This window comes from Ambystoma mexicanum, chromosome 3q, assembly GCF_040938575.1.
Source record: "Ambystoma mexicanum isolate Mex_15411 chromosome 3q, UKY_AmexF1_1, whole genome shotgun sequence".
NCBI lineage: Eukaryota > Metazoa > Chordata > Amphibia > Caudata > Ambystomatidae > Ambystoma > Ambystoma mexicanum.
Window position 1 is genome coordinate 176963597 of NC_090926.1, and position 27298 is coordinate 176990894.

General features: G+C 43.2%; 1 protein-coding gene across 1 annotated transcript in view; it reads right to left on the reverse strand.

Annotated features, from left to right (window-relative positions):
- The window catches only part of LOC138582289 (thiol S-methyltransferase TMT1A-like), a 277470-nt gene that overhangs the window by 71649 nt on the left and 178523 nt on the right, over window positions 1-27298 (reverse strand). The window contains exon 2 of the mRNA XM_069653427.1: window positions 25652-25915. Within this exon, the coding sequence (XP_069509528.1) occupies window positions 25679-25915 (237 nt within the window). The 3' untranslated portion in view covers window positions 25652-25678. The remainder of the gene's footprint in view (window positions 1-25651; window positions 25916-27298) is intronic.

The following is a 27298-nucleotide window of genomic DNA, read 5'->3' on the forward strand; positions in this document are numbered from 1 at the left end:
CTACAATTATGTTGTCTGTAACTACGCCGTGATACCTCAGGGTTTGGGCATATTATAAATGTAATAAATAAAAGGATGTCAGCCAGTCCAGTGCCTGTTCCGAGATACCAAAGGTATCGTGGTGCCTTTGTATGAGGATGCAATGGTTGACTGTGTCAGAGGCAGAGGAGAGATCGAGAAGGATAAGGACAGCTGGGGAGTTGGAGTCCAGAGATGTGAGTAGTTCTTCATGGGTGTTCAGAAGAGCAGTTTCCGTGCTTCTGGATGCTCGGAATCCAGATTGATGGTCACAGACACCACCAACAGGTTCAGTGTGTGAGTTGAGTTGGGGCAAAACCAACTTCTCCAGCAGAAACCCCAGGAAGGGGGTGATCGAAATAGGGCAGGTTTTTTCAGGAGTGGTCGCACAAGGGAGTGCTTAAGGGAGGAGGGGAACGATCCTGTGACAAAGGAGTGATTGCAGAAATCAGCGAGAGCAGGGGCAAGAGAGCCGATGTTATCATTGATGATCCTGGATGAGCAGGGGGAAATCTACTTAGAAGAGGCCTTCATGAGCAGACAACTCCTGTAACTTCTTCAAGTGTGACAGGGGTGAAGGAGGAGAATGAGGACGACTAGGGAGGATGGATGGAGGTGAGGGGGTGTGTGATGGGTTGTGGGGGTGTGTAGCAAGGGTGCTAAGGATGTCCTGGGTTTTGGGGGCAAAGTGTGAGGCCAGTGCATTGCAGAGGGCCTGGGAGGGAGAAGGGGAGGAGGAGACTGAGGATGGGTTGGCTAATTCCCTGCAGATCTTGAAAAGTTCAGCCGTGTTACTGGATGCATCGGAAACCCGTGCCTGAATGTAGGTTCTTTTCTTGGCATGGATGGAGTGTCTGTATTGTCTATGGAGCAGGCGGCAGGCCTGTTTGTCAGAGGATGAGCCTGAGGTTTGCCATTTCTGTTCTACTGCCCTGCACTTACGTTTTAGGGCCGCAAGTTCAGTGTCGTACCAGGTGTTACGCTTAGAGGCAGGTTTCAAGCGGATCCTCATGACTGGGGCAAGAATGTCAAGAGCATTGGTGATGGAAAGGTGGAGGTTACCGAGGGAAGAGTCAGAGGTAGAGTCAGAGATGGGGGCACAGGGGGGGTGAAGGTGGAAGCGAAGGCAGCCACAGACACTCGTTTCATCAGGTGAATGTTAGCTAACAAGGTTGGTGGGACTTTCGAGGGGCGGTCTGGGGGCCAAAGGGGCTCAGGTGGGAGGAAAGGAGTGAATGGTCAGACCAGGAGAGAGGAGTGACTAGTCGGGGGAGAGAGAGAGGTCAGAGTGTATAAGGGCATCCAGAGTGTGTCCAGCTGAGTGGGTTGGCCCAGAAGAGAGAATGAAGAGGGACAGCGAGATACGGAGGTCAGTAAATAGAATGGATGCAGAGCCTGGGCAGTCCAGTTGGATGTTGAAGTCACCCAGTAGGAGGAGGTTGGATGTGGATGAAAGTAAGGAAGAGCAGAAGTCACCCCATTCATAGAGGAACAGGGTGGTGGCGCCTGGAGGCCGGTAAATGGTGGCAATGGTCAGGGTGGAGATGGGAGAGATGACCAACTTGCAAACCAGGCGTTCACAGGAGGAGTAGAGCTGGGTAAGATGAAAGCATTGACCCACTCAGGGAAGATAAAGGCAACCCCCCCACCAGTGCGGTGAGGTCGAGGCTTGGAGATGACCTTGAAGACATCAGGGAGGAGGAAGTCAAAAGCATTGACTGAGCTGGCATTGAACCATGTCTCGGTAAGAGCGAGAATATCGAGGTCAATGTCTTCAAGAAGAAGTCAGATGTCAGCAGAGTGCTTGTTGGTTGAGCAGGCGTAAGAATTGCCAGGTGGAGGAGGTATGTGCCATTGAAGGTTTTCTGAGGTGGTATATAGGGGCATGGTAAATTAGTCAGATGAGGGGGAGAGAGAGTAGAAGGCGGAGATGCAGGAGAAGGAAGGAAGTTAATGAGAGAAGGCAGGATACAGCAGTGAAAGAGAAGGAGGTTGGGTTGTGGACCCTGAACCAGGATAGTGCCAGTGTGATAGACATTACCGAAACAATGCAAGGATGAGAAGCCAGCCAAGAGGACTTCCCACTTGGTGCCACCATTAATGGTAGAGCATGTGGTAGGAGAGAGAGTAGAGATGAGATGGGGGCCCATATATCTGTAGAGGGGACAGAGAAGAGGATATCAGAGAAAACATCTCTAGAGGAAGCGCTGACATAGGTGTCTGTGATGCGAAGACCAGGGTTTTCATTCAAGATATCTTTTTTTGTGCTTTTTTCTACCAGAGAGAGGGGCGATAGGTGATAGTGTAGCAGTTACAGAATATCGGAAAGAGCTATAGGTCAGCAGAGGTTTGGACAAGGAAAGACAGAAGAGTGGCTGCACAGCGCAGTTATAGCTAAACTCGCCAGGAAGCCTAGTAGGAGAAGTCAAAATGGAAACACAAAACACTGAAATACAGAAGGTTGACAGATGGAATATAAACACACCTAAATCCGAATTTAAAAAGGAGGCACAAAACAGTGAAATGCAGGAGGTTCACAGATGGAATATAAACACACCTAAATCTGATTTTAAAAATGGAGGCACAAAACAGTGAAATGCAGGAGGTTCACAAATGGAATACAAACACTCCTAAATCCGATTTTAAAATGGAGGCACAAAACAGTGAAATGCGTGAGGTTCACAGATGGAATATAAACACACCTAAATCCAATGTACCTAGGGGTCACAAGTGCACTGATGGAAGATGAGTGTTGATTGCAGCGAGGGAAGAGGAAGTGAAAGGCACAGTGGAAGTTAGGAGAGATAATGGTGGAGGTCAGCCAAGCTCACTTTCGTGTCTGCATGGAGCGTAGATATTCTAGGATCCCATGCTATGGGCAGAAGTAATGAGTCAGGAGGACAGAGCATAGTTTGAACAGGGGAAAGCCTCTCCAGACCCTCCTCTGCCCACACAGGGGCCTTAGGGGTGCACCTTCGCCTGGGAGCGGCTTAGCCTGCTAGCACCTTGATTGGAAGACGAAAGACCCGGCTGACCTGCTCAATCAGAGGGGAGGCAAGCCTGGCTGGTTAGGCAGTGCACTGAACCAAATCATGTCGGCCATGATGGAAAGGAAGGCCACACTATGAGGATCAGCAGCCCCACCAGGGCTAGCAGGGTGTTATGGGACAACAGGTCTCACTCAGTGAAATGTTGCGATTTATTGAAATCAATTTTGGCACAAAATAAAATCCAGCTTCGAGTTAGGGCACACAAATCATTCTAATCCCATCTGGGCTTACCTGTGCTGCAGGGATGCTGTCTGCATCAGTGTAGAGCTGTGAAGAAAGACCTGAAGGCTACAAGGCTTGATGGGATGGCTCCAGCACCTTCACTTGGTGCGAGCAAAGAGGAAAGTCTTCACTTGTGCATATAAAAACCAGCGGCCGCGAGACAAACTATTGCTTAAAATAGCTTCAAGCTAATCATTTTCACCAACCTTAATGTACTAGCAAGTGTTACCAAAGTGTGCTGTTTCTAGTCTAAACAGGTTTATTAAAATAGTGTTCTATTTGGAAACACAGGACAGTCTTTTTTGGCTGATTCTGAATCTTCATTTCCAAAACATGCTCATCGTAAATAAACCTTGAGCCTCTAAATTCCACTTGCTATTTTGTGCAAGCTCTCTTGAAATCTCTCAGCTGATCTCAAATCAGATCATCGGTATGCCCCTTTTCCCAAGTCATGTATTCAAAATGCTGCCACCTTGTTATAGCCCACATTTTGCTAGAAATGAGCAGCAAACAGCTTACAATTGGCTGATAGCTCAGTTGTATGCATACCCATCTGTCTTGAATGCCTTCATTTTCATCCCACACCACGGGCCAGATTATGAAAGCTTTGCACTGGTGCAAAAAAGTGGAGCAAATTAATTTAGCAACCATTTTTCTGCTTAGATAGCTAGGAATGAAGCAAACAGATTTAGTCCCAATTTGTATTATCTACAAAAGTTTTCACAAGTATAAACTCGAAGAAACAGACTGCCCGCGAGCGATCCTGGAACCCATAAAAGCCCTGCACTGTGGCACCTCTATACACGTGCGCCTTAGTACCGAGGGGAGACTGTCTAACGAAATACAGACCTCAAGAGGCGTAAAGCAGGGTTGCCCCCTTGCACCCGCTCTATATAATGCCTACATTGCAGATTACGGGAGATCAACAGACCTCGTCAGATGTTTCCACCCTCGCTCGGAGGCTCTAAAATAGAGCGCTTACTTTATGCTGACAACATCATTTTGATGGATCTAACACCCATAGGCCTGCAACGCTAACTAGACCACCTAGTTTGCTACCTGGCTGAAAACAACTTGAAATTGAACAACGACAAAACTAAAATACTAATACTAGGAACTGCAGCTAAAAGAAAATCAAAATTCCTGTGGAGATGTGAAGAGAGGAATTTAGAAACAGTAAACGCCTTCAAATACTTGGGCATCATGTTCAGTAATGACAAAGGAGAACTGACCATGCAAGACTTCCTCTGGTCAAAATCGAAAAACCTTACGGCTCAAGCCAAAGCAGTGGACAGAAAATACAGAAGGTTTTCCATCATCCCTATCATTAGATTTTTCAAATCTAAAGTTGTCCCTGCTTTGATCTACGGCACCGACGCAATGCCTCTGATGCCGAATTCCATCTGGGCAAAATACAAGTTTTTTTTTTTTTGTTTTGGCGAGGAGTATTCGGCTTGGCTAACTCTACACCGACAGCCCTGATAAGACGAGAACTTTGCTTAACATCACTCCTGGCCTTAAAGATGAGAGCTAGTCTTTTGCTGTACCGTAAAGTTACTAATGCTCCGAAAAATAAAGTTCTGGGTCTTATCCGGAAAGAAACTCAACACGGCAATAACAGAATGCTAAGCAGATGGGAGCAATCCAATCTCTCCATTCTGCAAGACTTGAACACTACTAGGGAAACATTGCTTCAGAATCCAAATCAGGTGACAAAGAAACTCTTTGAAGCCGACTGGATAAATACCCTAGAAGTCGCTAACAACTACTCTTTAACAGCAAACTTACCAAGCACACCTATGAAGCTCAACGAGGTGCGTGGTTATCTTCACAAATGCCCTGACAAGCGCCTAAGCCGAAACCTTTTTAAGGTTCAGGTTGAATCAACTAAAAACCAACAAAATCCTAGCCATACGCAAGCAATCCATCTCAAATAAATGTCGATATTGCAACATACCAGATGTGATAGAAACTACTAAACACCTGATTTTAGAATGCAATTGGCTTGTCGAGATCAGGAAACGTTTTCTGGCCCAACCACTGATGAACTATCGCACTCTAGACCTGGAAAACTTATGGGCCATGTTGGCCAGCGGCAATAATAAGCGATGTGTAATCGGATTGTCCTAATTTTTGATGGCTCTGAACTTATAAGTTCAAGCAACTGGTCTCTCTAATGAGACTACCTCTACTCTTACCAGGGAAAGACTTAAGAACCACGTTAGAGAATGGATTCTTCTTTTCTCTGTTTCTTTTGTAAAAATTGTAACACAATTAAATCAAAATAATTTTTTTTTTAAAAAAGTATAAAAAGGAAACAGACTATTTTATTTACTATGTTTGATGAATAACATGAAAAGAAATGTAGCAAAACATCTAAGTAGCGCTGTTTGCTGTGGGGAATCGCTGCTGAACACGAACTTCAACTTCCATCATTCCTCTTCTGCGGACTTCTATGGTGGCCCCGCCCCCTTTCCCAGAAGTCTACTTTACCCGACTTGCGCACGCATCTGCGCATGCGCATCGAAGTACGCACTCTAAGTAGCGCTGTTTGCTGTGGGGAATTGCTGCTGAACACAGACTTCAACTTCCATCATTCCTCTTCTGAGGACTTCTATGGTACTTATCCCTCAACACAGAAAAGGACTTAATATATGACAATATATATATGTATACTTATATGTACTTAAGTTACTAATATAGTATATATTTGTATTTACTTAGGTGGCCCTGCCCTCTTTCCCAGATGTCTACTTTACCCGACTCGCACGCGCATCTGTGCGCGCGTATCGAAGTACGCGGTCTAAGTAGCGCTGTTTGTTGTTCGCTGCTTCAGTGATTGTGTTTTGTTGTCGAGTAAACATATGAAATCGGCCCTTTGGTTTGTATCGGAGGAGTGGATTTGGTGCCTTAATTGAAATACTGAATGGTGAGTTTATGAGCTCTCTCGACTCTCCTTACTTTGTTTACCTGTACAATTGAACGGACGTTGTGCCTACTATCATCGCAGTAACATCAATCCCAATCATTAACTACCTGTCTGATTAATCTTCTTCTTGCTGTATACTTGTTGAAACCCCCACAACACTTGTAGCAATGGCAGGCGGTTTGCGGAGTAAAGTCTACGATTTAGGTACGCTCGCACTTACATCTATGAGCATTGATTCTCTGGTTTGTCGCGGCCGTACATCTTACATTGAACCTGATGCCCCAGAAATATTGGTCCCAGGTATTTCGGGGGAACATAAGGCTTCTCTAAGATCTCCATCTCATGTGGTCATGATACACGCCTTTGATAAGAGCTCATCTGTTGCTGCTCTACCTACTTATTCCCCTCCCCTTAGGAAATCGCACAGCTCTGTAGGTCACCCTCCAGATGAAGCATATAGAAGCTGTTCCGAATCTCCCTCGTCTAATAAACACTCTAAGGACCAACATGATTCTACCATAAAAAATATGGGTGCCCTTGTTGCCCAGGTGTCCCGTGCCATTGGCATGCTAACTCCACGTGTCTTTGGATCCTCTAAAATGAGCCAGTGTGTTAATCAACACACAGTCTGCTACCAAAGTTTTGTAAATGACTCTAATAGGGGTAGCCCTCACGATTGTAAATATGAAGTGATACCCCCGCGCCTATCATACTCCCCAGAATTGGGCGATGTTTTCAATAAGCTGACTCAAAGTGAACGATCACAGGGTCCTATTGACACCTTTCCAGTGATTATAAAAAAACTTGATTTACTGGATAAGGGTCATGACTTAACCCACCTGGAATTGAAGGATATAAAAGGGATTTTGCATTATGTATGCTCTCAAATGGATAAGATAGAAGGGTTTATAATTGCTGCTGACACTCTAAGGAAAATTAATAGTCAGCTCACTCTCTCTGATCCAATACAATGTGAAAACGCACCCAATATTGCAATGAGGCATTGTCTCCTTCTCCTCAGTTGTCAAATGTCCCCGTATCCACTGTGCAGTGCAATTGTACTCATGAAATCAAAGAACTTAAATTATCAATTGATGCTATGAATTTGACAATGACTACTCATTTTACTAAATCGGTCGCATCAGTTGATACACCGGATAGTCCTTCTACCTTGGTGAAAGCGCTTAATGAACAGAATCAGATAGATAATGATTGCACGCCTAGGGAAGAGAATTTTTCCTTCCTGTCCCGTCGCGCAAAAAAAAACCATTTAAGAGCAGTGAAGCGTTATGCTAAGAGGAGAAAAGAAGCACTGGTTAAAAAGCCCGGAAACAATGTGGCCAATACTTCCACATTGCAGTTGAGGGACGGTTCTCAGATTGTCCCTCAAGAAACTGCAATAACAATTTCCGATGAGGAAAGTATTGATCTTCGCCAATTATCAAAAGAAAGTCAGGAGGCCTTAATACCGACCGCAAGTGCGATATCAAAAACAATATCTAGAATTAAGAAGAGTGAACCCATTGTAAAAAAGACATCAGAATCGGTGAACCTGTCTAATCTAAAGCCTGTCCAAGATTATACCTCTACTAAAATTTCTTTGAATAAGCCTGAAACTGGAGAAATTGGAATTGAGTATAGAACGGCAGAAAACACCTCCATTCCACATGCTAAACTGAACCTGAATAGCTATTTTCCGATTTCAGGAAGATCCTGTACCTCGAGAAAAGACGTGACAAATGAATAGTTTTCTGCTATCAACAATCTCGAAGGAAATAACGATTTCACCCTGCCCATGAGAAAATCATACAGTGCTGCATGCACTGTCATACCAGGCCCACCCCGGTCTGACTTGCAAGTGAATAGTACTAGTGAATGTAACACTTCTAAAATGGCAAACGGCGAGGGCAAGGTCTGTCAATTAGACTCTGTTTTCGATCAATTAGCGACTCCCTTTCCAAGTACATCAAATGGCAACATCAAGGCCCCCTCTGTACTGAATGAGTCGATTATAGGTCCTTCTACTGTGCCTAAGTTAAATAACTTAACCCAGAGCGAGGCCACAAAAACCATCTTTGCTCCAACTCGTATTTCCATACATGGCCCTGCACTTAGCAGAGCTCTCCCCGAAATTTCCACTGAGGACCTTGCGAAGTTAACCCAGAGTGAGGTCACAAAAACCATCTTTGCTCCAACTCGTATTTCCATACATGGCCCTGCAATTAGCAGAGCTCTCCCTGAAATTACCACTGAGGACCTAGCGGAGCTTCCTCAGGATACTTTTGAAACACTGAGGAAAAACTTCGAGGATAGTCCATGTAATGTTGAATCTTTATTGAAAACCCTACTATCGCTCCCAAAGGAGTTAACCAGGGTGGAAATCTTGCCTCCGTCTCGAATAGAACAGAAAATTATGGAGAACTCTCGTCATGACATATTTGAGATGCTGAGAAAGGCGTTATATGAGGGTTCTATGAAAGATATTACATCCACGCCTGTGTTTCCTTCAAATCCACCACAGATGAATAGGGAGGAAATTGTTCTTCCTATTAGAACAGAAGAGAAAGTCCCTCAGAACTTAACTGCCCCTGAAAAAAATGTATTTCTCATTGGCCTTGAAGGGGATAAGGCCTCTACTGTGGGGAAACGTATAAATCGTTCTTTCATTTTGGCTCTATTCTCACGAATTCCTCAACTGAGAATGGTCAAATCAGAAGACATTCTGAGAGTTTCAATAGCACAGTCTAATAATTGCACAGCTGTATGCTACCTGAGCTCCGAGACCATGTTGAAGTTTCTTTGGTTTAATCGAGAAGAGATTAAAAATCAAGGATTCAGCTTATCAACCTTTGAACTGGAAACTACTGCCGATGATTTCTTGGCATACACAAATCCCGCTGTTGCTGAGACATCTACGACAGGTTTGCTTGTTAAAAATACTAATGCCAACATTGATTGTGACCTACATGCGATACTGACTCACGTAGCTACAGTAAAAGGTATTCCATGGCTTTAACCCATGCTCACCACCATCTTGGGGTCTAAAAATCTGTCCACTACCTCGTAGCATATTGAAAACACTGTACTAAAGGTCTTATCATGGAACTCATGTGGCTACGCAAAATTTTTATTTATTAATACAAGAAACAATGAAAATGTGTTCTTTTACTATTCCGGGGTTCACTACGTACTGCATGCTTGCAAAAAGGTCTCAACAAGGGAGACCAAGTGGGGGCCTGGCAGTTGCTATAAATAACTCTGTCAATTTCCTATCAAAATGGATATGGGAATCAGTGAGCCTCCTCAGTGTACTTCTTGAGACCAAATCGCCTAAATGTCCCTCAATCTTGATACTGTCCCTATTCTGGAATCCCACTGTTATTTCGATCGACGCCATGCTGGACGAACTTGATGACTGTTTAGAGAACATATCCAGCAAATACCAATCCTTAGAAATAATTATTGGCGGCGATTTCAATTGTGATGTCAGAGACCCGAGTGAGTCTGGCACATCTAAACCTTCTAATATATCAAGAGGAAGAGGAGTAAAAATTAGAGAATTATTGAGTGACTGGGACATAGATATGGTTGAAAGCGAAGATATTAAAACTCAAATCACTTGGTCCATGGGTAATAAATCATCAACAATTGATTTCATATTTTTCTCAATCACTCTTGCTCATCTTTCATCATCTCTTCACACCAGTAGCATTCTATCTAGTGATCATGCACGTATTTCATGTACTTTGAAATTGGAATGTGAGTTACTGCCTGTTGAACCAGCTCTAGCTTTAGTAGAGACAGATCGTCCCAACCACTCTATTAGGTGGAGTCAACGTTTGTGTCAGCAATTCATTAGACACGTTTCGCTTAAACTGTGTCTAATTGACCAAACAAACATGAAAGAAGACATGTCTTTGATTAACCATTTTTCTGGATTGATCAATAATGCACTTGCCCAGTTCAGTAAAAGGTACATTAAAAAAGCTCACCCCCATTCCTTTGACCCAAATTGTAAGCGCTTAAAAAGAGAGAAAAATAAAGCACTTAGACAACTTAAAACAATGGGCCATGATGCAATAATTACGGGGAAGCTGAGATCAGAAATCTTGAAGTCATATAGACGTAATCTCAAACATCTCCGCATTCTTAAATATAATAGAGAAAATTGTGATTTAATATTATCTATATCTTCACATGATACCCGAACAATTGAGCGCACAATCAAAAGTGGTGACAAAACGGTTGTATCATCAACGTCTAATTGTATCTCTGATCAAGTATGGTGTGATTATATAACTACTAAATATTACATTCCAACAAAATTTGAGGCTATCCCAGATGTCACTCTGTGTTATAGCAAGATTGTACGCTTGGAATGGTAAATTGAAGACCTCAAATGGGCGATCTCAAAATTATCCTACTCGAAATCACTCGGTCCCGCCATGTCTCTACAAAGCGGACCCTGAATTTTGGGCAGAAATCCTAAAAATGAAATTTGATTCCATCATTAATATGGGCTCCATTCCATCTTCATGGGTATCAGCAAACATTGTCCCGATATTTAAAAAGGGCGATCCGACTCTACCTCACAATTATCGCCCGATTTCTTTAATTGATACTGATGCAAAGTTGTTTGCAATTCTTTTGTTGTATGAACTTGAAAGATTTATAGCGGAAAAAAATCTTTGCTCCAAATACCAAACAGGTTTTAGGAAAGGCATGTGTACTTCATTAAACGCAACTATTATGGCTCACATGATAGCGGGTACAAAGGAAAAAAACTCATATCCTGTCTATATAGCCATGATAGATATGGCATCAGCATTTGATAATGTGGTTAGGAACCTCTCATGGAAGAAAATGATGACCATGGGAATTCCCATGGTATTGCTATATTGGTTCATTAAACTACATACTAATACTTCCTACAAAATAAACATTTCCGATGATGGCAGAACTACTCCCCCCATTGCTACATCTCTCGGTCTGAAACAAGGTTGCAATCTTGCAGCAACATTTTTCAATCTCTATCTTTCAGATCTTGATAAGGAATGGGCACATTGTAACCTGTTTTCTGTTAAAATTGGGGCTCTTCACTTAAAATGGGTAGCTTTTGCAGATGATATTGTCATCCTTGATCCCACTCCAGCAGGACTACAATCAAAGCTACTCTTTTTTGAGGAATTTGCAGTCGCTCATAATTTGACTCCTAATCCAGCTAAAACGGCCATCATGAAATTTGGTATCACCGCAAACACCAATTGATTCAAATGGTACATCATGAAAACCCAAATACCTACCTTTACCAGTGCAATATACTTGGGGTACAAGCTTTCTGCTCAAAACTCGATCAAGGCATGGACAGACCTAATCAGAAACAAGACCCGCCCCCTCACGTCTCAACTCAAAACAATATATTCTAAATATTGTAAATTTTCATTAACACCAATGATAGATTTTCTGACGTTGAAAATTGAAAGCGTCATTTTGTACTCCCTTGACATGTGTCTTTGTGACTTGAGTACACTCTTAGACTCTATACAGGGATCAATGATTAAGTCAGTAATGCATCTACCTATGTCTGTACCAAACTCAATAATTCGGCATGAATTAAGTCCTGTAGCATTATCTGGACGCTGGAAATGGGGCCAATTATCAAACCATGAAAAAATTCATTTTCCACCAAAGAATTCATTATATGAAGATTTGAAGGACATGCTGTATTCATTCACCTCGGCTTCCTTCCTTCAATATCATCTTAAAATGCAACAATTATTGAATTCATTATGCATTACTATTGATGATGTCCATCAGCGTCCAGGTTATGCTAAGAAAAAGCTTTTAGAACAGGATTGGCGGTTGACTATAGAAAATATTTCCACTTAAAAAATGTACAAAGAGTATGGTGAATATCTCAAGCAACGAATTCTCAGATATGATCATGTTGTTTTATTTCCTTGCAATCTAACTAGAAAAGTTTACATATGGTACAGGTTTAACCTATTTCATACCAGGGAAAGAATTGCAAATTGGAAACATAATGAAGACACTAAAATAACTGAATGCTGCTTTCCTCTTTGCAATGAACCCATTGAAACGATGAAACACCTGATTCTTGAATGTCCTCATTTCAAATCTACAAGAACTAATCGTTTGATGAAATTTGTTAATATTGAATATGAGGACTGTTTGGAATTTCTATGGGCTCGTATGATGTTAGGTACCCATAAACCACTGATATTTGAATTGGTTAACTTGTGTAAGTACATAGAAAAAGAATTGCTTAGTTTTAATAATTAGTTGTTATTTTATGTTAAATGTGATACTTTTTATTCATGAAATGAAATAGATGTACATTTTAATAATTTTCCTTTTTATATGTAAATGACGAGGAAAAAAAATGTAAACTGTTTATCGGATTCTTAAAATAATTTTTCTTTGTAAAGATTCTACTTTGTGTAATTGAACCATAAACAAATAAAAAATAAATAAAAATTTAAAAAAAAATGTAGCAAAAAGATTTCTTTTTATGTTATGCAGCAAACAATGTGCAATAAACAGTATGAATACAGTGCAAATAATACAGATTGTGACAAAACCTGTTTGCTCCATTCTATATTATCAAAGCATTTGCTCACTTTTTGGAGCCCATCAAATGTTTTATAATCTGGCCGCAGGTCTTAATATCTTGGTTCCTGTTGCTTTGAGGTACTCTCTGCAGCGTCTTCTGCCTGCAAGCCTTCCTGGCTACATATCAGTCTTCCATGCTCCCAATCTCTCCAATTCTTCCTCCTGGTGGTATTTGTAATCACTCGTCCTATTTGTAAGGAATGTGGATCTCAATAGTAACGCAGTTTGATTCATGAGATGGATACTTCGTCCCTGTGGCAGAAGTGAGTGTCCATATTTCTTGAGTTGAAGCCAGGAGATGCCTTCACAAAACTGGTGTTTTGCCCAAGAAAGTGGACTGTTGTCCTAGGTCTCAAACATTTTTGGATTAGCTTTTCGAATCATATTGAAATATTCCTTTAATCACATCTGCCCTGGTAACTGGTCTGCCAAGCTGTCGATGCATAATGTGATGACTTTTGTTTTATTATGTCTAAGTAATCAGCAGAATGAACGCATGTGTATTTAATAATTTTACAGCTGCTGTACAAGTGACATCATCTTTAGCAGCTGCAACTGGGCTATGTTTTCAGTTTGCTAACATAAATATTTGCTGGGTTACTTAAAGTAGGCTTTCTGCAATACAAATGTGCTTATTGGCAGTGTGCTTAATATTCAATACAATGTGCTTGTACAATGTACAATTTTGCAGCTGCTATTCAATACAATGTGCATTTACAACATGAATAGTTTAGCATTTCTTGTGTACCTTTTTAAATAGCATTCAAAGTACTTCTAAGCAGCACTCTGGTGCTGTAGGGTTTTGTTGTTTGCATGAGATATCAGTGAGGATAAATGCTCACATTTTGATTGGTGCTAGGAAAGTCATAGAAACTTGGGTAGGCGTGGTGTGGTAACCGCCCCCCTGAAAAACGAGTTGAATAAGAATAGCGTGAAAGATTGCGTGTTCACTGTAATGTCTTTCTATCCCAACACCATATGTGACTCTTGTACACAACGACTGTGAAGGAGGTACTGTTCATTTCTTGCATTTGAGTTTGTGTTATTTTTCTACAAAAATAATATATTTTATCTGAATATAATAATTCATCCATATTTTATGGAGTTGTGATGTGATTAATTCAGTACAAACATATTTTATATGAAATTGGAGTGGGGTTAATCAAATGAGCCTCAGTGTGGCCCCTTTCCTGGATAGCAAGACTAATGCATTATTGGATGCAATGTAATATCCAATCTGCTATCCCTGACCTGCTCCTAGGATATCCTCTGTGCATAATCCTGAAAGCTAGAAAGCATTGGTTTCTTATTAATGGATTTTGATCTTCACATGTAAAACATGAAAGCCATGAGTATTTTTATTGTATGTAACTCTTCTCTGCGTTACAATCTGGTTCTCTGAGGAATACTGGTAATATCATTGTTTGGTTGAGATGACAGATTGAGATGAATTTTGGTTAGAATCTTAGATGTGTCTAAAAGTCACAGCTAAGATTATCGTTGCATATTGCGAAGAAAGCCTCGTCCACTAACAGGGCCTGTCCGGTTTGTCTTTCTTAAGGAAGTGATTTCATTTCCACTAGGAATGCAACTGTGAAAGTAAGATATTTAGAGAGCTTATTTGCATTGCCTTGAAGGACAGAAGCATTAGCTTGTGTATAACTCTATTTAAATCCAAACTTGGTTATATATATATAGGTCTATGTAATCTCTGGTTTTCTTCCATGCATGCAATCACCTGGTACTTTCCATCAGGTGATCCTATATTGTGATGTAGAGCACATTTAAAGGGTTGATAGATTAACCTATATAAAATTGTATGCTAGTCCACTATCTGATGGGTTTAATCGACATTTGACGATATAAGTGTCTGCACATTAAAGTGTACCAACCTATCGGAGTCTGCACCACAACACACACCTCTTTCCTCTACTGAATTAGTAGAAACTTCTGTCATGTGCTTGTTTTCCTAAATATTTCCCTACACCTGTGTGGAAGATTTACATGACCAAATGATGCCCTTTTGAGCAAAGCTGCTCCTTTGAGAGAATGTGGATTTGGGTGAGTGATGTTCTGCTGGTTACAAGTGAGAAGATTTAAGTGTGAATGCAGCCTCATTGGTTTTGTGATTGCCATCTGAAGCAGGCGATGATACCACTTTGACTTGCCTATATTGGTGCAATGTGTATGAGTGTCATATGGGCCAGTGCATATTCTGCACCACCCAGTGTATAAACAGTGCATGTGGAGAAATGTATGAGCAAAGTCAAATGTTTTGAGTTTGGTGATTGGGCTAGGCTGTCCAAGCAGGCATTGTGCCAACACCCACTATGATGTAGGACACAGAGTAGGTAAAGGGAGGGTTGGATGGGCTCCCCAGCCAATCACCAACCTAGGAATAACCACTCCCCCAATACAATACACTCAACTCCGGGACGGGAGAAACTGGTACCCCGGGAGAGAAGGGGCCAGGACCAGAAACATGTATTGCAGACCAAAACTAAGAGAAACTGTCTGTCATTCAAGGCAACAGGGTACACCTTTGGAGGGGGTGCAACAACAACGACTCCAGAGTCACCTTTTGCCCCCTGTTCAGGTCATCTGAAACTGTTGATCCCTAACAGAAAAAGCATTCACCTGGTCTCTTCAATAATCCCTCAGAGCCATTAGGCATTAGTTTATGCTTTCACTCTGACCCTGCTTCTTTATCCCATTACCTACCATCCTAACAGGTAAAAGAAGGTTGCAAGACCTTGGCTTCCAAAAAAAACCCATTCCACATCAAAATCCTTCGGAATTGCCCATTACACTGGAGGCCTCTTGATAATATGTGAAATGGTAAGTTCATGGCTCTGACACTTCCAAATAACAAATATCTAAGTGGTTCAACATTAGGATTACCATTATGCACTTTCCTGTGAACAACCCGAACGTGAATGTAAACTCTTGCCGGGCTGAAGGGGCCCTGTGACAGTCAACTGGCAGCCAAAGAGGAGGCAGCCAACCGCATTACATTCCAGAACAAAAATGAGATTCAAGATGGCGAACAACCATTTGCAGAGGTCGGTCAGTGTGCTACGGCAGCTGTGAAGCAGTTTTCAAAATTGGATGACCAATCCTTCTGGTCAGCCTTTTCAGCAGCACGGGAGAGTGCAGTTTGGAGTTTGCTGCCCCTGGAGGCTGGTGTGTACTGTTATTTAAGCAGCCTTCATCCAATGCCAGGTGTAGGTGTTAAAAGGGGGTAAGCGGTGGCAGTATAGAGCAGAGAGGAATTGTGAGCAAGGGGAGGAGAAGAAATCGAGCAGGAGGAAAATAACGATGGAGGTGCTGGAGCAGAGAGAAGAGGAGTGGAAGAGAAATGGGAAGGAGGAAGAGGAGAGTAGAAAGACCTGGGAGAGGAGTAGAAAGCAGAAGATGTTGAAATGTGAGAGCAGACCAGAAAGAGCCAGAGATTGGAAATAAAGGGATGTAGTGGAAATGTCTCAGAAGAGTGGAAAGATCAGGAGTGGGCTGTAGAATGCAGAGGAGGTGGAACGTTAAGAGTGAGAGGAAAGAGCTAGAGAAAGGAATCTGGAGAGAGGGACAATAAGTGAAAGATGCAGAAATGTGAGAGATTTAAGGATGTAAGAGGAGGGGAAGGCAGGGGAGTAAGAACATAAATGGAACAAGGAGGACCTCATTGTGAGTCAGCCAGTCCGGAAACAACGGTGGCAGTAAATCTGCCACCACTGTTGTTTTTGGACCGGCTGATACCGAGTCCTGCAGGCGGGAGTTGTCACTCCCGCCAGGTCTGACCTGGCGGAAGTAACACCACCCGCCTGCAGGCGGACATGGAAACACCGGCTCTGTCATAGACGTAACTGGTGTTTCCATGGTCCCCATCCCCATGGAGTCCTATGGAAATGGGGATTTACAGAATTCCGCCTCCGGAATTACCGGGTCACTGGGTTGTAATGCCCCGGTGATTCCGGCAATCACGGAGGCAGAATGGTGTTACCGGTCCGGCAGCAGCCTGCCAGTTTTTCCGGCACGGCGACCGCCAGACTCGTAATGAGGCCCAAAGAGAGTAAGTAAAGAGAGAAAGTAAAGATGGGTGAAAGGTCAGAATAACCCAAGAAAAACTGACAGGAACAGGAAAAATAAAGAGGGAGAAAGAAGAAGAACCAGGCATAGTGAAGGAGGCCTGGAAGGCTGATTTACCAGAGGCTTCAAAAGAAGAAGCGGCGAGAAGAGATATGGCAAAGGGAAAGGACCTTAGATGGGGACAAGAGGAACTGATTTTGCAGGTAGGCCTCAGAGGAAAATAATCGATGCAAAAGTGTAAGCAGACAAAAGCAGGAGATTTAGGAGGAATTTAGTGGTATTGCATGGAAGAAGCAACTGACCACGCAGAGCTGGCAGTTACTTCCACAGAGTGGATTACCAAAATCCCAGTGTTCACACAGAATGCTCACCGGGTTCAGGGATATCTGACTAGCCTGGTTCAAGAAGGGCATGGGACACTTGAAACCCCAATGACTGTGACAGACTTTTATTTGACTGCCAAGAAGTGGAACCGAGACAAGAGTTAGACTGGCTAACTAGTGTCTTTAACCATATGCCGCAACTCGCAAAAAACTGCTTTGTAGACTACTGGTGATGTTACTCCGAATGGTAGTACTTTGAAATGATAAGGGAGTGCACCTACCTTGAATCACAAATAATATTTATGCCTGTGATGCATAGAAATATGAAAATAAGCATTGTTCATGTTGATTAGGGTCATGCAGTATCAATGCTGTAGTAAGGATATGATCTACTCAAGTGTTGTCATTCTGAATGTTTGTGACAAGGCAAATCAGTTGAATGATCTGACATCCAATATTGGTCTTATTGTTCTGTTTTTCTTTGGAATAAGGAAGTATGGAGATTATACCTTGCTAATAATGCTGTAGCTTTCGAATACATATGATGTGGGCAGCTGTAGTAGCCTTCTGCTTTTGTACCGCATGAATGTGCCTGCTTTCCCTATCAATAGATATGATATGATGTGGCCTTTATAACGCGATTGTACACAAGTGTTTCTAGGCGCGACAAGACAAGGAGGGGAAACAATGGGAGGACCAAAAAACTATCTTACTATGCCTTGTGTCATTCAGATAGCGCAAGTGCAGGAAAGAGGGAAGGGGAGAAGTGCCAGGGGGGGAGGGGAATGGGGTAGTGCTTCACAAGTGCAGCCAGCGGGTGGCTCATAAGTGCACAGAGAAGGGACTGTAGGGTTGCAGATACAGACCCTTAAGTGCCGGGGAGCCCAGAGCTAGTGCGAGGGCAACTGGACATGCAGGAGCCTGGGCCCGAGTTTAGAGGGTGACCAGGTGACCTGTGCGCCGAGCAGTCAGGTGCATCAGCAGGGAAGAGGGAGAGAGAAAGTGGAAGTGAACAGGAAGGTCTTGAGTTGCTTCCAGATCCGTAGGTGGTTCTGCTCAAGTTTGAGAGAGGCAGGGAGGCTTTCCCAGAGGGAGGCCCCAACCGAGGAGATAGATCTACCCCCAACTCTCTGCTTGCATCGGGAATTTGGCAGTTGGAGTGCCACATCACTTGGATGACTTGAAGTTGCCTGGAGTAAAAGGCCAGAAGCCTCAGATTGCAAGCATTAAAACAGTGCCGACGAGATAGGACTGTAGCTGTCACCAATCAATCTCACAAGAATGAGTGAGGAAGGGAAAGACTTGTCTGAGTATATGCATTTGGAAAAAAAGAAGACATGGCAATATGTTTGATTTGGGGTCCAAAAAGCAAAATAATGATCAATTCTAAACCACAATTGTTTTACCCCGCTAGTGCACTGGCCCCTGATGTCAGGCTACATCTGCAGCAAAACGTTTGGCTGCCAACCGAGAAGACCTCTGTTTTATCGCAGTTCACTTTGAGGCTGTTCGAGGTCATCCAGTAGGAGTTGCCATTCAGACACTGTTTGAACTTACTTAAGATGCTGTTCAAGTGACTGCCGAGCCGAGGGAAAAGCTGTGTCATCAGCATAGGAACAAAAAATAAATCCAAAAGAGTGAATAAGTTCTGCCCAGGGAGGAGCATAGAGATTAAAGAAAAGAGGCAAACAGGAAGAATGCTGGAGAACCCCACAAGGTATAGACGGAAACTCTGATGTATAGGGGACAAGAGAAACTGCCTGCTTTCTGTGAAAGGAAAATAATGACCCACTTAAAAGCACTGGCAGTAAAATAGTAGGAGAGGAGGCAGCTGATAAGGAGGTGACAGTTGACAGCATGGAAGGCAGCTGAGAGATCTAGCATGACCAACACCCCACCGCCGCTGATGTCTAAGATAAGATGGATGCCATCGACCGCAGCCACAAGAACTTATTCATTGCCACAACTAGTGCGAAAAACCAGCCTGGACAGGATGGGGAAGCAATTAACTCAACAAACTGACCAAGATGAAATACAACAAAGGCCTATAACATGGTAGCAGGGGCAAGGCGTAGAGAAATGGGTCTATAACTAGCCGAAATCAAGGAATCCAAGGTAGGTTCCTTAAAAAGGGTGTACGTAAAAACAATTTAAAGGAAAGAGGAACAGATCTTAAAGAAAGGGTGGATTTATGCATTTGTAAGAATACTGGCCCCACAGTTTCAGGAACGAGTTGCAGGATTTTAACCAAACAATTCTACAAAGGCAAACCATATTTATCAAGAGAAAGACATTATTCCAAAAGGGGCAGATGAAAGGGAAACTATTGGGAATACGGGCATGAAGCAAAAAAGTGGTAGGGGGCTGAATCTGGAAAAAAGTTGAAGACGCCAGCAAGTTGCTCACAGAGTTACAAAGAAGAAGAAGCTAAGGTGAAGCGAGCATTAGGATTGGACAGTTCCTTGAAGATAGCAAATTGCTCTTTTTGTCTTTTGTGCACATTCTCAAGGTTCCAAGTAAACAAATCCTTCTTTGCCTCTTTGATGACTGATTTTGTTGCGTTTCGCCACATTCAGACACATAAGAGAGCTCTTCGCTATCTTACGCAAGCCCAAAACACCAGCTCCCCCACCGGACAATGCCACTAAAAATCTCAGCTGGTGTAAGAACATCCAAAATGCACTCCTTGACAACATTTCCCTACTCCAAACCAAAATTACTGCTAAGAAAAATAAACTCCCAACACCTAACCAGCCCCCCGACCAGCATCCTGCCACCTCTCCTTCCACCCCTTGGTTCAAATTCACCCCCATCAGAGCCACCGAAACCACCAAGATCATTAAAGGATTGAAACCATCAAAATATCAAGGAGACATTTGCCCGGCCACCCTCATAAAGGATTGCACCATAGAGCTTACCCCCTTCATCACGATACTGATCAATAACTACTTCTCAACTGGCAATGTCCAAGAGAATCTAAAAGAAGCTTGGGTACTCCCCCTCCTCAACAAGCTCACACTAGACGCCAACATGCCGACTAACTACTGCCCCATCACGACCGTACCCTTCCTCCTCAAAATACTTGACAGAGCACCTTATGTGCACATTCAAAACCATCTGGAAACCCACGATCTCCTCAGCATCCGCCAATCAGGCTTCTGCCCCGGCCACAGAACAGAATTCGTCCTCCTGGACTTAAAAAATCAAATGGACAAAATCAAAGACAATGGTAATATGGCCATCCTCCTCCTCCTCCTCCTTGACCTTTCAGCAGCCTTTGACATGGTCAATCATAATATTCTTTGCCAACACCTCTCCTCAGCTGCCCACTTCTCGGCCGAAGCCATTGCCTGGATAGAGTCCTTCCTCTCCAACCGCACAGAAAGAGTGTCCTCAGCTGCAGCCCTGCCTTTACCAGTCACCTGTGGAGTGCCTCAAGGCTCATGTCCCTCAAAGACCTTGTATAACATCTTCACCAAACCCCTCTTTGACCTCTTTGATGTCCTGGGCATCACATAGACTAACTACACTGACGACACCCAAATCCTCCTACCCATCTCTGGAAACTACAACACTGACTCCAATGCACTCAGCAAACTATACCAAACCATCCACGCCTGGATGACACAACACGGCCTATGCCTTAATGACACGAAAACTGAACTACTCCTTATTGGCACTGAATCTAGGCTAAACACACTCAATAACTCATACAAATCCTTCGCCATCGAGGGGAACACTATCACCATTGCTAAAGAGGTAAAGACCTTGGGAGTATATTTAGACTTCACACTATCAGTAACCAGACAGGTAAACTCCAATGCATCAGCGGCAGCATACATTGTGAAACTGATTAATGCTTGCAGACCATTCCTGTCCACCGACAGTTGCATCACTTTCGCTAGAGCCCTCATACTATGCAGGAATGACTACTGCAACTCCCTCTTTGCAGGCAGCAACCTCCGCAAAATAAGAAAACGGCAGATCATCCAGAATAAAGCTGTAAGAGCTAGCAGCTCTACACATCTCCAAAAAGACCACATCTCCTCAGCCAGATGCAATATCCACTGGCTCCTGGTCCGAGAACGCATTACTTCCAAAGCGCTAGCATTGACCCACAAATGTATCTCAAACACTGCCCCTACCTACTTGTCCTGGACATTTTCAAAGGCCCAATCAGCCAGACCTACAAGGGATGCCTTCTCACATTTACTCGTCATCCTCAGCTACAGGCGAAATAAGCAGGGTGAAACAGCTTCAGGGTGATTGTTGCCAAACTTTGAAATGCTCTCCCTCTAGCCTTAAGATCAGATGACTCCTTCTGGTCCTTTCCCACAGGCCCCAAAACCTGGCTCTTCTCAAAAGACCTCCAAATTTAAACTTATCTTAATCTTTCAAATTTTAGACACAACCGTCTCTACCCTGATCCTGTCTACAAATATTGCAGCATACAACACGAATGTACCACTTACTTGTAATATCTCTTGTAACCACTACCTGTAATTGATGTAATGAATGTACCTACTTGCCTGTAACCTTGCTGTAACCAAGTCTTCATGTAACCAGCGCCCAGATGCCCCGGGTTTCCGTGCGCTCTACAAATGTCAAAATAAATAAATAAAAGAATATCACAAGACTCAACAGAGTAAGATGATCTCCACTTATGCGTGAAAGCCTCAGTGCTTGATCTCTGAACATCGAGAAGATGTGTAACCCACTTGGGCCTAGTGAGATTGGCCTCAGAGAATACAGGCCTTAAAAGGAACAAGGGAAACTAGGACCAAAGAACTCCACTGGAAGAGACCAGTGGGAAGAGGCAAGAAGGGCATCGTAGAGTAAAGAAGGAGGGCGCTTTTTCACAGCATGAATAACATGGCGCATCCAAGGGAGAAGACATGACGAGCAGGGGCAAGAAATGGCAACAAGATCTGTCCAGGGCCGGTGAAGAGAATAGAAGAATGAACTATTGATCGATTAGCGAAAATCAGGGTAAGAATATGACCACCAACGTGTGGATGCCAGTGGTGTAGCCAGGATTTCTTAGCATTGTGGACTTCCACATTACACTAGCGGGCCCCTACAATTAAAGAAGATCATGATTTTGTTTTTTATAGCACTTTCGCCAAGGCGCTGTAGAGAGAAAAAGTTTACATACAGTTATCTCCCAACCAGAGTTAGTACTCATTTATCCACCTCGGAAGGATGAAAGGATGCGCTGGCCTTGCCGGGATTCAAACCTGTGACCTGCAGATCACATTCAGATCGCAACAGTGATCGCTCAACATGCTGAGCTATCTTACAAAGTAGATAAGCTATTGGGGTCTTTTCTTCAGAATGCTCCCGTAGACCTAAAAATCTCATGCATGCCTTAAACCATGTCGAGGTTCGTTTTACAAGCCTTTATTTGCAGCAAGAGAAAGGGCATGAAGTGGAAATAATATTTCCACTGTTCATTCCTCCTCTGACTTCAAATAGTACTTGGTTGCAAGAATGTTTCATGCAGGAGTTAAACCAGTTGATGGCTGTGGCAAGCGGATTCCATTGCAATCTGTTGTAAATGCCATCTGCAAAGCATAAAAGGAAAGTGGCATTTACATTTTTTGGAAAACGTAGAGTGAAATGGAAGAGTAAAGGGGATTTCTCTGGATGCATGATGCATGCTGGGGAGACACAATAAACATGACATGAATTATCAGTGAACAGTAAGTACTCAGCCAATTTCTCTGCGCGAAATGGGGAATTAAATAGCTAACCAAGGCTCTCCAAAACGAACTACCCCTGGGTTATATGGTTCAGAAAAGGATCGGCAAACTCTGCAAATACTTCAAGAACATGCACTAGTCTTTCCTTGTCATGCCTTGTAGCACTTGCATTTTGTTAGATAGCTTGTTCTTCAAATGCTTGGGTGAATCAGTTGCTTGTGCTGGGCATATGCTGTCCAGCTGCAGAAGTCCTCCCCATGGGACTCGTGTCTGAAGTTAATTATAAAGTTCCTCCTCTGGGTGCATCGAGCAGATCATTTTGAAAAAGAAGCACGGACTTCCTTCCGCCTGGTATTTCTCCTCGCATATTTGCTACTTTTAGTAGCAGGTAGCTGTACTAGAGCTTCCTCCACAGCATCTGAATGTGCATAGCACGTGGGTATCAGTGTTCCATGGTATACCTTGCTGACATCAATGACTTGATCTACTCCAGTACTCAATGCTGAGTTCTAGGTGCAAATAACCAGAGCTAACCTGTGCTGTTACTGCTGATGCTAGGCCCAGAAACCCATACTCAGTCAAGAAAATGTAAGCACAAGTGGTTCTATCTATGCTTTCCTTATGCATTTCCAGATCCTAACTTTTGGTTTAAGGGGCAGTTTCTTACAGGTAAGAAACTGCGCCATTTCCCAACCCTACAAAGCCAGAGTATTCCTACACATTTCATGGAACTGAAAAAGATTATATTACCATGTCTTTGTTTCAAAGTTCAAATAAAGCGTTTGTTTTGTGTCACACAACGCCGAAACATTAAGAGTGTATAAAGATCCCCACACATTACACGTATCCGATCATGAGTGACGCTGCAGGGGGAAGCCACATCTCCCCCAGTGACTCAGGAGGGAAAGAGGGTAATATGTGCTTGCATCGCCAGGGTTTTTCTTGCAGAGTTAATTTGCTGTTGATCTTTGGCCATAAAAACGAATCGAAAAATATGTTGGAGTGGGGGAACGGTAAAGGGATATAATGGGTAGAGGGTGTGGGGAATAGGTAGTAAAAAACTGGGAAGGGGGCTTGAGGGAAACCCCCAAACCAAAAATGTCGATCAGTTTTTTCAGCCAGAAAGTCAGTGGCAAAAAAAAACCCTGGTGATGGAATGGCATGGAACCCGGAAAAGAGTTCTGGTGGCTAAATGGCTGACTTTGGAAAATGCAGACATGAGTTCTATTTTCAACTTTGGAACTTGACCAGCAAGTTGTGTGATTCTGGGAAAATCACCTCCCTGTGCTTGGAATTGGAAAATATGTCCAAGTAAATATTTAGAAACCAACTGCATGGTGTGCTGTCCAACAGGGTCGGACTGGGGCATAAAATTGACTCGGGCACCAATAAAAAAGGGGCCACAGTTGGAAAAGTCAATTTATTCCTTTTGTGAAAGACTGTTTGAGTAGTACTCAAGGGGGAGTTTTTTCTTATAAAATGTGACGCAAAATGTGCAATTTAAAGAATATTTATCCAGCAACATTCGTCAAAACTACTAGCCGCACAGTGAAGTAACATCAAACTGACCCACAGCGGCTAAAGAAGGGGCCCACTCCGTCCCAGTAAACTACACTAGCATTTTGCGTTTTTGGTTTGGGCATTGCCCTATTACCCTATAGGCCAGTACGAGCCTGCTGTCCAGTACTATCCCACTAACATGCCCACCACCCACTGATCACACTATGGTTTCTGTAATCCCGTCCCAACCTGACCCATCACAAAATTGTGTACTGGATCCCATGGATAGGAGAGTCCTACTGCAGTAAGTCGTTCCCTGAAAGTGATTGGCTGCTTCTTGGGGCCAGGTGCACCATTTTTCAACTACTGCCATGAAAAGCAGTAATCAGGGACGTCATTTATGGGTCACCAGGGGTCTCCCTTACGACCCCTGAGGTCTCTCTAGCTACCACCGTGGTCTCCCTTGCTACCCCTATAAAAAAAAACATGGAAGCTCCTGGGCTGTGGCCAAAGCCATGTGGCACTTTGTTTCTAGTGTGGCTGGATTTTTTGTTCAAACTTCATTTTAAAAAAACAGGGTTCCAGAAGTGTAATACTTTGAGCAGTGACCCTAAATAAGAAAGAATATGAATAACAAATTACCTGTCTTTCTGTAATTCTATACAAGAATTGCTCGACTCATTAAAGGTTTATTTCAGGCACACTTCAGGGTGTGAGTCACTGATTTAGTCTGGTCTTAAACACCTCAAATTTACAATGCAGACAAAATACTCCAAAAAGCATTTAGAGTAGAATGAGCATCCATTTCGGACAATGTATTTTGTTTTTCGCAAGTTGCAGTTATAGCATGTTTTTTTCTGCTGATACATATGGTGATCCATTCTTGTATGAAATGTTTATCACGTTACAGTGATACTGTAACCATATTTTTCATATTTGTCATATTCATATTTTTCATTTTGTATATTTATCATAGTGTATTTAGGAACAATGCTATGTGATGCCACTTCCTGTTTTGTCAAGGGGTAAACGGTCGTGTTCCATTGCTTCCTGTGATGACACTTCGGGTGTGGTCAAATTACATCACTTCCTTTGATGTCATCAGAGGTCAATGGTCATGTGATTTCACTTCCGCTACCCCTGGCATTTTGGTGAAATGACATCCCTGGCAGTAATATAGGTAAAACAAACCTTAGTAAATATTGCTTGGCAGTTCAGTTACTTCACAGCATATCCAGTAATGTGAGGTCCGATAGGTCGCCAACGAAATGGAGGACAGATGTGCTGCAGCTTCATCTCTGAGAATGGGGCCTTCTCCAGGTCTTTCCAGGACTCTCTGCAGAGGTTGCACCCCGCGAAGACGCATTTCCAGGAGGGATCTAACATTCTTTGGAAAATGTAGGTCCAGGTTGAATGATCTGCACATACGTGCTCCAAAAAGAAGTATGCTCCGCCCTGAAAACAACAATTCAGAAAAACTGTAAATAAGGTTATCTTATTAGTACAACCAATGTGAAAAATAAGGCAAGAAGGGAGTTATACAATAGACCACAACCTATCCTTCAAGCAGCGCATCACAAGGAAAGCCCAGACTGCGTGTTAGCGGGCTAGGCCGCTCCAATGGAGGACCGCTGGTGAGGACTTGTGCCTCGTCGCCAATTGTTAGCGGGCTATGCCGCTCCAATGAATACACGGACACAAGCGTATGGAACAACTGCTGCTTTATTTCGTTTCCAACATCATACTACCTTTTCTTCTCCTTGCTCCTCCCCACATGCCCTCTCCTGAACGTCACTTCCTGTTCTCCTTCACAAAGGCTGCTTTAAAGGAGCAGCCTTCTGTAACACTGCGAGGCACCAACTAAGCCTTACTCTGGAAGATCAAATCTTGCCACCCAGCTATTTGCGATCTACAGTCAGGCACTTGCCCTCTTCCACATTGACGATAGCAATGCTAATGGTGGCTGCTCCAGAGATGGGAGCATACCACTGATCCTCCACCTTTTGAGGGCCATTGAGCCTGGAAAAACACTCTGTTCATTTGCATTATGTAGTAATTATCTTTCACTCACTTCATAATGCAAGTGTATTGTTAGGGAGAATTCTCTTTTAAGGCTAATTTCCCAAACCCAGTGAGTCCCCCAGCAGCTTTGCTGGATTTTTGGGGTTTATTTTTTCTCCTGCTAAGAGTGAGACTCTTTTTCTCCCACTCTTAGGCATGATTTGAGAATGTCCTTTGACTTTGTAATGTGTTTTATGGGCTATGTGGTCTTTTACTCCATAGGGCTTCATGTGTTTTTGGTAAGTGTGTTACACAGCACCCTCAGTGCAGTAACACAGGGGTGTCATAGTGACCCCCGAACATAGACTCCATACCCTGGGACTGACTACTGTCTCCCAGGGCATGTAAAGTCACCATTGCCTTTACTAGTCCTAAATTGTGAACAGAACCAGTACAAACCATCATATTGTGGACATACTGGTAGGGGCTGTTCGATTGCCCCTGGGTCTGTTGTTTGAGGGGGCACTGTCCAGTCCTCCCTGATCGAGTTTTGGCTAGTGGCAGTGGATACTACTTTTATATTCAACCGCAAATATATTCCTATGGGATTTTCCCATTGTTCGAGGCTACCACTTTTTAACATAGCCTCAAACATACCGCCGGTTTATTAAATTAATATTAATTCACCGGTTGGGATTTTTTGCCAGAACTCAGTGCCAAAATGGCGTCTGTATTCGCTTCTGTAACTCCAAACCAGGTCGAGCCCTTTGTTCCACTTTTTCGGCGGGCTTCTCCACAGAAGCCCTCCAAGTGGTGCCACTCTGTCTGGGTCTCTTA